At 50.7% G+C, this 12,445-nt stretch overlaps 1 protein-coding gene across 1 annotated transcript in view; it reads left to right on the top strand.

Moving 5' to 3' along the window:
* The window catches only part of NPLOC4 (NPL4 homolog, ubiquitin recognition factor), a 56,100-nt gene that overhangs the window by 8,298 nt on the left and 35,357 nt on the right, over window positions 1–12,445 (top strand). Inside the window, exons 4-7 of the mRNA XM_075580065.1 lie at window positions 8,867–9,049; window positions 9,870–9,918; window positions 10,319–10,413; window positions 10,732–10,855. Coding sequence (XP_075436180.1) covers window positions 8,867–9,049; window positions 9,870–9,918; window positions 10,319–10,413; window positions 10,732–10,855 — 451 coding nt within the window. The remainder of the gene's footprint in view (window positions 1–8,866; window positions 9,050–9,869; window positions 9,919–10,318; window positions 10,414–10,731; window positions 10,856–12,445) is intronic.

Below are 12,445 nucleotides of genomic sequence, written 5' to 3'. Positions count from 1 at the left end.
CTGGGTATAACTGATTGACGCTCTGTGTGTGTGTTGCTGGGTATAACTGATTGACGCTCTGTGTGTGTGTGTGTGTGTGTGTGTGTGTGTGTGTGTGTGTGTGTGTGCGTTGCTGGGTATAACTGATTGACGCTCTGTGTGTGTGTTGCTGGGTATAACTGATTGACGCTCTGTGTGTGTGTTGCTGGGTATAACGGATTGACGCTCTGTGTGTGCGTTGCTGGGTATAACTGATTGACGCTCTGTGCGTTGCTGGGTATAACTGGTTGACGCTGTGTGTGTTGCTGGGTATAACTGGTTGACGCTCTGTGTGTGTGTTGCTGGGTATAACTGATTGACGCTCTGTGTGTGTGTTGCTGGGTATAACTGGTTGACGCTCTGTGTGTGTGTTGCTGGGTATAACTGATTGACGCTCTGTGTGCGTTGCTGGGTATAACTGGTTGACGCTCTGTGTGTGTTGCTGGGTATAACTGGTTGACGCTGTGTGTGTTGCTGGGTATAACTGGTTGACGCTCTGTGTGTGTGTTGCTGGGTATAACTGACGCTCTGTGTGTGCGTTGCTGGGTATAACTGGTTGACGCTCTGTGTGTGTGTTGCTGGGTATAACTGGTTGACGCTCTGTGTGTGTGTTGCTGGGTATAACTGATTGACGCTCTGTGTGTGCGTTGCTGGGTATAACTGAGTGACGCTCTGTGTGTGTGTGTGTGTTGCTGGATATAACTGATTGACGCTCTTTGTGTGTGTTGCTGGGTATAACTGATTGACGCTCTGTGTGTGTTGCTGGGTATAACTGATTGACGCTCTGTGTGTGTGTTGCTGGGTATAACTGATTGACGCTCTGTGTGTGTGTGTGTGTGTGTGTGTGTGTGTGTGTGTGCGTGCGTTGCTGGGTATAACTGATTGACGCTCTGTGTGTGTGTTGCTGGGTATAACTGATTGACGCTCTGTGTGTGTGTTGCTGGGTATAACTGATTGACGCTCTGTGTGTGTGTTGCTGGGTATAACTGATTGACGCTCTGTGTGTGCGTTGCTGGGTATAACTGATTGACGCTCTGTGTGTGTGTTGCTGGATATAACTGATTGACGCTCTGTGTGTGTTGCTGGGTATAACTGGTTGACGCTCTGTGTGTGTTGCTGGGTATAACTGGTTGACGCTCTGTGTGTGTGTTGCTGGGTATAACTGGTTGACGCTCTGTGTGTGTGTTGCTGGGTATAACTGGTTGACGCTCTGTGTGTGTGCTGCTGGGTATAACTGGTTGACGCTCTGTGTGTGCGTTGCTGGGTATAACTGGTTGACGCTCTGTGTGTGCGTTGCTGGGTATAACTGGTTGACGCTCTGTGTGTGCGTTGCTGGGTATAACTGATTGACGCTCTGTGTGTGTGTTGCTGGATATAACTGATTGACGCTCTGTGTGTGTTGCTGGGTATAACTGGTTGACGCTCTGTGTGTGTTGCTGGGTATAACTGGTTGACGCTCTGTGTGTGTGTTGCTGGGTATAACTGGTTGACGCTCTGTGTGTGTGTTGCTGGGTATAACTGGTTGACGCTCTGTGTGTGTGCTGCTGGGTATAACTGATTGACGCTCTGTGTGTGCGTTGCTGGGTATAACTGAGTGACGCTCTGTGTGTGTGTGTGTGTGTTGCTGGATATAACTGATTGACGCTCTTTGTGTGTGTTGCTGGGTATAACTGATTGACGCTCTGTGTGTGTGTTGCTGGGTATAACTGATTGACGCTCTGTGTGTGTGTGTGTGTGTGTGTGTGTGTGTGTGTGTGTGTGTGTGTGCGTTGCTGGGTATAACTGATTGACGCTCTGTGTGTGTGTTGCTGGGTATAACTGATTGACGCTCTGTGTGTGTGTTGCTGGGTATAACTGATTGACGCTCTGTGTGTGTGTTGCTGGGTATAACTGATTGACGCTCTGTGTGTGCGTTGCTGGGTATAACTGATTGACGCTCTGTGTGTGTGTTGCTGGATATAACTGACGCTCTGTTTGTGGCTGGGTATAACTGATTGACGCTCTGTGTGTGTGTGTGTGTGTGTGTTGCTGGGTATAACTGATTGACGCTCTGTGTGTGTGTTGCTGGGTATAACTGGTTGACGCTCTGTGTGTGCGTTGCTGGGTATAACTGATTGACGCTCTGTGTGTGTGTTGCTGGGTATAACTGATTGACGCTCTGTGTGTGTTGCTGGGTATAACTGATTGACGCTCTGTGTGTGTTGCTGGGTATAACTGATTGACGCTCTGTGTGTGTGTTGCTGGGTATAACTGATTGACGCTCTGTGTGTGTGTTGCTGGGTATAACGGATTGACGCTCTGTGTGTGCGTTGCTGGGTATAACTGATTGACGCTCTGTGCGTTGCTGGGTATAACTGGTTGACGCTGTGTGTGTTGCTGGGTATAACTGGTTGACGCTCTGTGTGTGTGTTGCTGGGTATAACTGATTGACGCTCTGTGTGTGTGTTGCTGGGTATAACTGGTTGACGCTCTGTGTGTGTGTTGCTGGGTATAACTGATTGACGCTCTGTGTGCGTTGCTGGGTATAACTGGTTGACGCTCTGTGTGTGTTGCTGGGTATAACTGGTTGACGCTGTGTGTGTTGCTGGGTATAACTGGTTGACGCTCTGTGTGTGTGTTGCTGGGTATAACTGACGCTCTGTGTGTGCGTTGCTGGGTATAACTGGTTGACGCTCTGTGTGTGTGTTGCTGGGTATAACTGGTTGACGCTCTGTGTGTGTGTTGCTGGGTATAACTGATTGACGCTCTGTGTGTGCGTTGCTGGGTATAACTGAGTGACGCTCTGTGTGTGTGTGTGTGTTGCTGGATATAACTGATTGACGCTCTTTGTGTGTGTTGCTGGGTATAACTGATTGACGCTCTGTGTGTGTTGCTGGGTATAACTGATTGACGCTCTGTGTGTGTGTTGCTGGGTATAACTGATTGACGCTCTGTGTGTGTGTGTGTGTGTGTGTGTGTGTGTGTGTGTGTGTGCGTGCGTTGCTGGGTATAACTGATTGACGCTCTGTGTGTGTGTTGCTGGGTATAACTGATTGACGCTCTGTGTGTGTGTTGCTGGGTATAACTGATTGACGCTCTGTGTGTGTGTTGCTGGGTATAACTGATTGACGCTCTGTGTGTGCGTTGCTGGGTATAACTGATTGACGCTCTGTGTGTGTGTTGCTGGATATAACTGATTGACGCTCTGTGTGTGTTGCTGGGTATAACTGGTTGACGCTCTGTGTGTGTTGCTGGGTATAACTGGTTGACGCTCTGTGTGTGTGTTGCTGGGTATAACTGGTTGACGCTCTGTGTGTGTGTTGCTGGGTATAACTGGTTGACGCTCTGTGTGTGTGCTGCTGGGTATAACTGGTTGACGCTCTGTGTGTGCGTTGCTGGGTATAACTGGTTGACGCTCTGTGTGTGCGTTGCTGGGTATAACTGGTTGACGCTCTGTGTGTGCGTTGCTGGGTATAACTGATTGACGCTCTGTGTGTGTGTTGCTGGATATAACTGATTGACGCTCTGTGTGTGTTGCTGGGTATAACTGGTTGACGCTCTGTGTGTGTTGCTGGGTATAACTGGTTGACGCTCTGTGTGTGTGTTGCTGGGTATAACTGGTTGACGCTCTGTGTGTGTGTTGCTGGGTATAACTGGTTGACGCTCTGTGTGTGTGCTGCTGGGTATAACTGATTGACGCTCTGTGTGTGCGTTGCTGGGTATAACTGAGTGACGCTCTGTGTGTGTGTGTGTGTGTTGCTGGATATAACTGATTGACGCTCTTTGTGTGTGTTGCTGGGTATAACTGATTGACGCTCTGTGTGTGTGTTGCTGGGTATAACTGATTGACGCTCTGTGTGTGTGTGTGTGTGTGTGTGTGTGTGTGTGTGTGTGTGTGTGTGTGTGCGTTGCTGGGTATAACTGATTGACGCTCTGTGTGTGTGTTGCTGGGTATAACTGATTGACGCTCTGTGTGTGTGTTGCTGGGTATAACTGATTGACGCTCTGTGTGTGCGTTGCTGGGTATAACTGATTGACGCTCTGTGTGTGTGTTGCTGGATATAACTGACGCTCTGTTTGTGGCTGGGTATAACTGATTGACGCTCTGTGTGTGTGTGTGTGTGTGTGTTGCTGGGTATAACTGATTGACGCTCTGTGTGTGTGTTGCTGGGTATAACTGGTTGACGCTCTGTGTGTGCGTTGCTGGGTATAACTGATTGACGCTCTGTGTGTGTGTTGCTGGGTATAACTGATTGACGCTCTGTGTGTGTTGCTGGGTATAACTGATTGACGCTCTGTGTGTGTTGCTGGGTATAACTGATTGACGCTCTGTGTGTGTGTTGCTGGGTATAACGGATTGACGCTCTGTGTGTGTGTTGCTGGGTATAACGGATTGACGCTCTGTGTGTGTGTTGCTGGGTATAACTGATTGACGCTCTGTGTGTGTGTTGCTGGATATAACTGATTGACGCTCTGTGTGTGTGTTGCTGGGTATAACTGATTGACGCTCTGTGTGTGTTGCTGGGTATAACTGATTGACGCTCTGTGTGTGTTGCTGGGTATAACTGATTGACGCTCTGTGTGTGTGTTGCTGGGTATAACTGATTGACGCTCTGTGTGTGTGTTGCTGGGTATAACTGATTGACGCTCTGTGTGTGTGTTGCTGGGTATAACTGATTGACGCTCTGTGTGTGTGTTGCTGGGTATAACTGATTGACGCTCTGTGTGTGTGTTGCTGGGTATAACGGATTGACGCTCTGTGTGTGCGTTGCTGGGTATAACTGATTGACGCTCTGTGCGTTGCTGGGTATAACTGGTTGACGCTGTGTGTGTTGCTGGGTATAACTGGTTGACGCTCTGTGTGTGTGTTGCTGGGTATAACTGATTGACGCTCTGTGTGTGTGTTGCTGGGTATAACTGGTTGACGCTCTGTGTGTGTGTTGCTGGGTATAACTGATTGACGCTCTGTGTGCGTTGCTGGGTATAACTGGTTGACGCTCTGTGTGTGTTGCTGGGTATAACTGGTTGACGCTGTGTGTGTTGCTGGGTATAACTGGTTGACGCTCTGTGTGTGTGTTGCTGGGTATAACTGACGCTCTGTGTGTGCGTTGCTGGGTATAACTGGTTGACGCTCTGTGTGTGTGTTGCTGGGTATAACTGGTTGACGCTCTGTGTGTGTGTTGCTGGGTATAACTGATTGACGCTCTGTGTGTGCGTTGCTGGGTATAACTGAGTGACGCTCTGTGTGTGTGTGTGTGTTGCTGGATATAACTGATTGACGCTCTTTGTGTGTGTTGCTGGGTATAACTGATTGACGCTCTGTGTGTGTTGCTGGGTATAACTGATTGACGCTCTGTGTGCGTGATGCTGGGTATAACTGATTGACGCTCTGTGTGTGTGTGTGTGTGTGTGTGTGTGTGTGTGTGCGTGCGTTGCTGGGTATAACTGATTGACGCTCTGTGTGTGTGTTGCTGGGTATAACTGATTGACGCTCTGTGTGTGTGTTGCTGGGTATAACTGATTGACGCTCTGTGTGTGTGTTGCTGGGTATAACTGATTGACGCTCTGTGTGTGCGTTGCTGGGTATAACTGATTGACGCTCTGTGTGTGTGTTGCTGGATATAACTGATTGACGCTCTGTGTGTGTTGCTGGGTATAACTGGTTGACGCTCTGTGTGTGTTGCTGGGTATAACTGGTTGACGCTCTGTGTGTGTGTTGCTGGGTATAACTGGTTGACGCTCTGTGTGTGTGTTGCTGGGTATAACTGGTTGACGCTCTGTGTGTGTGCTGCTGGGTATAACTGGTTGACGCTCTGTGTGTGCGTTGCTGGGTATAACTGGTTGACGCTCTGTGTGTGCGTTGCTGGGTATAACTGGTTGACGCTCTGTGTGTGTTGCTGGGTATAACTGGTTGACGCTCTGTGTGTGTGTTGCTGGGTATAACTGATTGACGCTCTGTGTGTGTGTTGCTGGGTATAACTGATTGACGCTCTGTGTGTGTGTTGCTGGGTATAACTGATTGACGCTCTGTGTGTGCGTTGCTGGGTATAACTGAGTGACGCTCTGTGTGTGTGTGTGTGTTGCTGGATATAACTGATTGACGCTCTTTGTGTGTGTTGCTGGGTATAACTGATTGACGCTCTGTGTGTGTGTTGCTGGGTATAACTGATTGACGCTCTGTGTGTGTGTGTGTGTGTGTGTGTGTGTGTGTGTGTGTGTGTGTGTGTGTGTGTGTGTGTGTGTGTGTGTGTGTGTGTGTGTGTGTGTGTGTGTGTGTGTGTGTGTGTGTGTGTGCGTTGCTGGGTATAACTGATTGACGCTCTGTGTGTGTGTTGCTGGGTATAACTGATTGACGCTCTGTGTGTGTGTTGCTGGGTATAACTGATTGACGCTCTGTGTGTGTGTTGCTGGGTATAACTGATTGACGCTCTGTGTGTGCGTTGCTGGGTATAACTGATTGACGCTCTGTGTGTGTGTTGCTGGATATAACTGACGCTCTGTTTGTGGCTGGGTATAACTGATTGACGCTCTGTGTGTGTGTGTGTGTGTGTGTTGCTGGGTATAACTGATTGACGCTCTGTGTGTGTGTTGCTGGGTATAACTGGTTGACGCTCTGTGTGTGCGTTGCTGGGTATAACTGATTGACGCTCTGTGTGTGTGTTGCTGGGTATAACTGATTGACGCTCTGTGTGTGTTGCTGGGTATAACTGATTGACGCTCTGTGTGTGTTGCTGGGTATAACTGATTGACGCTCTGTGTGTGTGTTGCTGGGTATAACGGATTGACGCTCTGTGTGTGTGTTGCTGGGTATAACGGATTGACGCTCTGTGTGTGTGTTGCTGGGTATAACTGATTGACGCTCTGTGTGTGTGTTGCTGGATATAACTGATTGACGCTCTGTGTGTGTGTTGCTGGGTATAACTGATTGACGCTCTGTGTGTGTTGCTGGGTATAACTGATTGACTCTGTGTGTGTGTTGCTGGGTATAACTGATTGATGCTCTGTGTGTGTGTTGCTGGATATAACTGATTGACGCTCTGTGTGTGCGTTGCTGGGTATAACTGATTGACGCTCTGTGTGTGCGTTGCTGGGTATAACTGGTTGACGCTCTGTGTGTGCGTTGCTGGGTATAACTGGTTGACGCTCTGTGTGCGTTGCTGGGTATAACTGATTGACGCTCTGTGTGTGTGTTGCTGGGTATAACTGATTGACGCTCTGTGTGTGCGTTGCTGGGTATAACTGGTTGACGCTCTGTGTGTGTTGCTGGGTATTGTATTGTATGTCTTTATTTATATAGTGCTTCACAGTAGTAAGACATGTTGTAATCATGTAAATAACAAATAATATAAATAACAGGTCATGGGAATAAGTGCTTCAGACATAAGAGTAACATTAAGGAAGAGGAGTCCCTGCCCTGAGGAGCTTACTGTCTAATTGGTAGGTAGGGAGAACGTACAGAGACAGTAGGAGGGAATTCTGGTAAGTGCGTCTGCAAGGGGCCATGCGTTATGTATCATGTGTCCAGGATTATCCACAGTGCTATTCATATGCATCTTTAAGCAAGTGTGTCTTAAGGTGGGTCTTAAAGGTGGATAGAGAGGGTGCTAGTCGGGTATTGAGGGGAAGGGCATTCCAGAGGTGTGGGGCAGTCAGTGAGAAAGGTTTAAGGCGGGAGAGGGCTTTAGATACAAAGGGGGTAGAAAGAAGACATCCTTGAGAGGAACGCAAGAGTCGGGATGGTGCATAGCGAGAAATTAGGGCTGAGATGTAAGGAGGGGCAGAAGAGTGTAAAGCTTTAAAAGTGAGGAGAAGAATTGAGTGTGAGATGTGGGATTTGATCGGAAGCCAGGAGGGGAGATGCTGAGACAGATCTAGGAAAGAGTAGAGTGATTCTGGCAGCAGCGTTTAGGATAGATTGTAGGGGAGACAGGTGAGATTCTGTGTGTGTGCGTTGCTGGGTATAACTGGTTGACGCTCTGTGTGTGCGTTGCTGGGTATAACTGGTTGACGCTCTGTGTGTGTTGCTGGGTATAACTGATTGACGCTCTGTGTGTGTGTTGCTGGGTATAACTTATTGACGCTCTGTGTGTGTGTTGCTGGGTATAACTTATTGACGCTCTGTGTGTGTGTTGCTGGGTATAACTTATTGACGCTCTGTGCGTTGCCGGGTATAACTGATTGACGCTCTGTGTGTGTGTTGCTGGGTATAACTGATTGACGCTCTGTGTGTGTGTTGCTGGGTATAACTGATTGACGCTCTGTGTGTGTGTTGCTGGGTATAACTGATTGACGCTCTGTGTGTGTGTTGCTGGGTATAACTTATTGACGCTCTGTGCGTTGCCGGGTATAACTGACGCTCTGTGTGTGTTGCTGGGTATAACGGGTTGACGCTCTGTGCGTTGCCGGGTATAACTGACGCTCTGTGCGTTGCCGGGTATAACTGACGCTCTGTGCGTTGCTGGGTATAACTGATTGACGCTCTGTGCGTTGCTGGGTATAACTGGTTGACGCTCTGTGCGTTGCTGGGTATAACTGGTTGACGCTCTGTGCGTTGCTGGGTATAACTGGTTGACGCTCTGTGCGTTGCTGGGTATAACTGGTTGACGCTCTGTGCGTTGCTGGGTATAACTGGTTGAGGCTCTGTGTGTTGCTGGGTATAACTGGTTGACGCTCTGTGCGTTGCTGGGTATAACGGGGTGACGCTCTGTGTGTGTGTGTGTGTGTGTGTGTGTGTGTGTGTGTTGCTGGATATGACTGATTCTGTGTGCGTTGCTGGGTATAACGGGTTGACGTGTGTGTGTGTGTGTGTTGCCGGGTATAACTGGTGCAGGATGTGTTCTATCGGGTCTCTCTGTGCTTTCTCTTCCAGACATGGGGACATGCTCTTCTTATTCCCATCTGGCTCTGCCGGCCCGTCCTCTGAGACCATGGATACGTCCGCAGTAGCGCAGGCCGCACGCCCCACCAGCGCCCCACAGGTTGTGGAAGACGACATTGATCAATACCTGAACAAACAGGACGGAAAGATCTACAGGAACAGAGATGCCCAGCAGTACGTACTCAGCCACGTCTGGGAGGGGGCAGTTGGTATAGGGGCCACACGTACATGGCCACGTCTGGGAGGGGGCAGTTGGTATAGGGGCCACACGTACATGGCCACGTCTGGGAGGGGGCAGTTGGTATAGGGGCCACACGTACATGGCCACGTCTGGGAGGGGGCAGTTGGTATAGGGGCCACACGTACATGGCCACGTCTGGGAGGGGGCAGTTGGTATAGGGGCCACACGTACATGGCCACGTCTGGGAGGGGGCAGTTGGTATAGGGGCCACACGTACATGGCCACGTCTGGGAGGGGGCAGTTGGTATAGGGGCCACACGTACATGGCCACGTCTGGGAGGGGGCAGTTGGTATAGGGGCCACACAGCAGGACTGTAAGAGGGGGAAAAACATGAGTACATCTCCGGGGTTAAGGTGGAAAATACTCCGATTTTACAGCAACAATCACTTCAGGAGTTGGGTTACCCTGACACTCACTGCTGAAATTAGGCTTTCTTGGTGTCCGCCTTTTTTATTCAAGTGGCTGAAATGTTGTTTCCTTTTTTTGTACACATCAGAGCAGCAAAGTTACAAGAATCCAGGCACCAGGAAGGTTAGGTTACCCCTGCTCCGCGGCGTTGTTTAGCAGACATTTGTACAGGACGCTGCGCAGCTGCTAATCCCACACAGATTGTACAATATTACCACGTCTTCTTACATATCCTCTTGCGCCTCCGGAAAAGCGGCTGGGTGTTTGGCTTCCCACGCGTCGCCGCGGGCAGCTTTCCCTCTCCTGCGCATGTACAGTTGTTGTTGTTCTCCTCCTTCCTGCAGGTGTCGGCACGGGCCTCTGGGTAAATGTGTGCACTGCGTCCCGCTAGAGGTAAGATCGGTCTTTCTTCTCTACGAAGCGTGTGGCACAGAGAGAGAAGCGGCAGGCAGGCCCCTTTATGCCAGGGGAGCTCAACCCCTGTCCTCAAGACCCCCCCCCCCCCCTCCAACAGGTCAGGTTTTCAGAATATCCCAGCTTCAGCACAGGTGGCTCAAGCAGTCCCTGCTTCAGCACAGGTGCTTCTGATTGAGCCACCTGAGCTGAAGCTGAGGTATCCTGAAAACCTGACCTGTTAGGGGGGGGCTTAAGGATTGGAGTTGAGCCCCCCCCCCCCCTGCTTTATGCTATACCATTGTAGCTCCCTTCCAGCGACGGGAGATGTTGATGGGTGTGGGCATTTTGCGGGGTCTTTGCTGACCCCCACCTGTGTCCGTCTCATTGTGTGCTGCAGCCTTTCGATGAGGACTATCTGAACCACCTGGAGCCGCCCGTGAAGCACATGTCCTTCCACGCCTACATCAGGAAGCTGACGGGAGGGGCAGACAAGTAAGAGGCGCCATGCAGCTGCGTCGCCCGCACACGCACACTGTCCAGCAGCGAGCTATCCATGGCGATGGACCTTGTGTAATGATCCTGGCCATCTCTGTGCTGCACAACCTAAAAGCAAAGAATGCCGTGTGTCTGTCTGTGCGGGTAATCTCGTGCCTCCTGAGCTCACATTAGATTGCCAGCTTTGGGGGCAGAGGTTAATCATGCATGCCGTATTCTCGCTGCGTCACCTATGGAATTTGTCTGGAGGGGGTCGCTGTGTATAAGGGGCTCGCGCTGTGATAACGTCTTCACCACCTTCTTGTCTTCCCGCAGAGGGAAGTTTGTGGCCTTGGAGAATATTAGCTGTAAAATCAAATCTGGGTGCGAGGGGCACCCACCGTGGCCCGAGGGGATCTGTACCAAATGCCAGCCCAGCGCCCTCACACTCAACCGACAGGTGAGGCTGCCCCGACGCCAGGACGGTCTCTGAGATTTAGTGCCTGGGGTCATTCAACAAAGTACTGCTACAAGTTATCAATCCTCTGCGCACACAAATAACAATCGCACAAAGAGAGGCGTAATCTCCCATATCTGGGGAGAGGCGTAATCTCCCATATCTGGGGAGAGGCGTAATCTCCCATATCTGGGGGGAGAGGCGTAATCTCCCATATCTGGGGAGAGAGGCGTAATCTCCCATATCTGGGGGGAGAGGCGTAATCTCCCATATCTGGGGGGAGAGGCGTAATCTCCCATATCTGGGGAGAGAGGCGTAATCTCCCATATCTGGGGGGAGAGGCGTAATCTCCCATATCTGGGGGGAGAGGCGTAATCTCCCATATCTGGGGAGAGAGGCGTAATCTCCCATATCTGGGGTGGAGAGGCGTAATCTCCCATATCTGGGGAGAGAGGCGTAATCTCCCATATCTGGGGTGGAGAGGCGTAATCTCCCATATCTGGGGAGAGAGGCGTAATCTCCCATATCTGGGGAGAGGCGTAATCTCCCATATCTGGGGAGAGGCGTAATCTCCAATATCTGGGGAGAGGGGCGTAATCTCCCATATCTGGGGCGGAGAGGCGTAATCTCCCATATCTGGGGCGGAGAGGCGTAATCTCCCATATCTGGGGCGGAGAGGCGTAATCTCCCATATCTGGGGCGGAGAGGCGTAATCTCCCATATCTGGGGAGAGAGGCGTAATCTCCCATATCTGGGGAGAGAGGCGTAATCTCCCATATCTGGGGAGAGAGGCGTAATCTCCCATATCTGGGGGGAGAGGCGTAATCTCCCATATCTGGGGGGAGAGGCGTAATCTCCCATATCTGGGGAGAGAGGCGTAATCTCCCATATCTGGGGAGAGAGGCGTAATCTCCCATATCTGGGGAGAGAGGCGTAATCTCCCATATCTGGGGAGAGAGGCGTAATCTCCCATATCTGGGGGGAGAGGCGTAATCTCCCATATCTGGGGAGAGAGGCGTAATCTCCCATATCTGGGGAGAGAGGCGTAATCTCCCATATCTGGGGAGAGAGGCGTAATCTCCCATATCTGGGGAGAGAGGCGTAATCTCCCATATCTGGGGAGAGAGGCGTAATCTCCCATATCTGGGGAGAGAGGCGTAATCTCCCATATCTGGGGAGAGAGGCGTAATCTCCCATATCTGGGGAGAGAGGCGTAATCTCCCATATCTGGGGAGAGAGGCGTAATCTCCCATATCTGGGGAGAGAGGCGTAATCTCCCATATCTGGGGGGAGAGGCGTAATCTCCCATATCTGGGGAGAGAGGCGTAATCTCCCATATCTGGGGAGAGGCGAAATCTCCCATATCTGGGGGGAGAGGCGTAATCTCCCATATCTGGGGAGAGAGGCGTAATCTCCCATATCTGGGGAGAGAGGCGTAATCTCCCATATCTGGGGAGAGAGGCGTAATCTCCCATATCTGGGGAGAGAGGCGTAATCTCCCATATCTGGGGGGAGAGGCGTAATCTCCCATATCTGGGGGGAGAGGCGTAATCTCCCATATCTGGGGGGAGAGGCGTAATCTCCCATATCTGG

This window comes from Ascaphus truei, chromosome 22 (genome assembly GCF_040206685.1).
Source record: "Ascaphus truei isolate aAscTru1 chromosome 22, aAscTru1.hap1, whole genome shotgun sequence".
Taxonomy (NCBI): Eukaryota; Metazoa; Chordata; class Amphibia; order Anura; family Ascaphidae; genus Ascaphus; species Ascaphus truei.
Note: the sequence above shows the minus strand (reverse complement) of the source record. Positions and strands in the feature narration are given on the sequence as shown.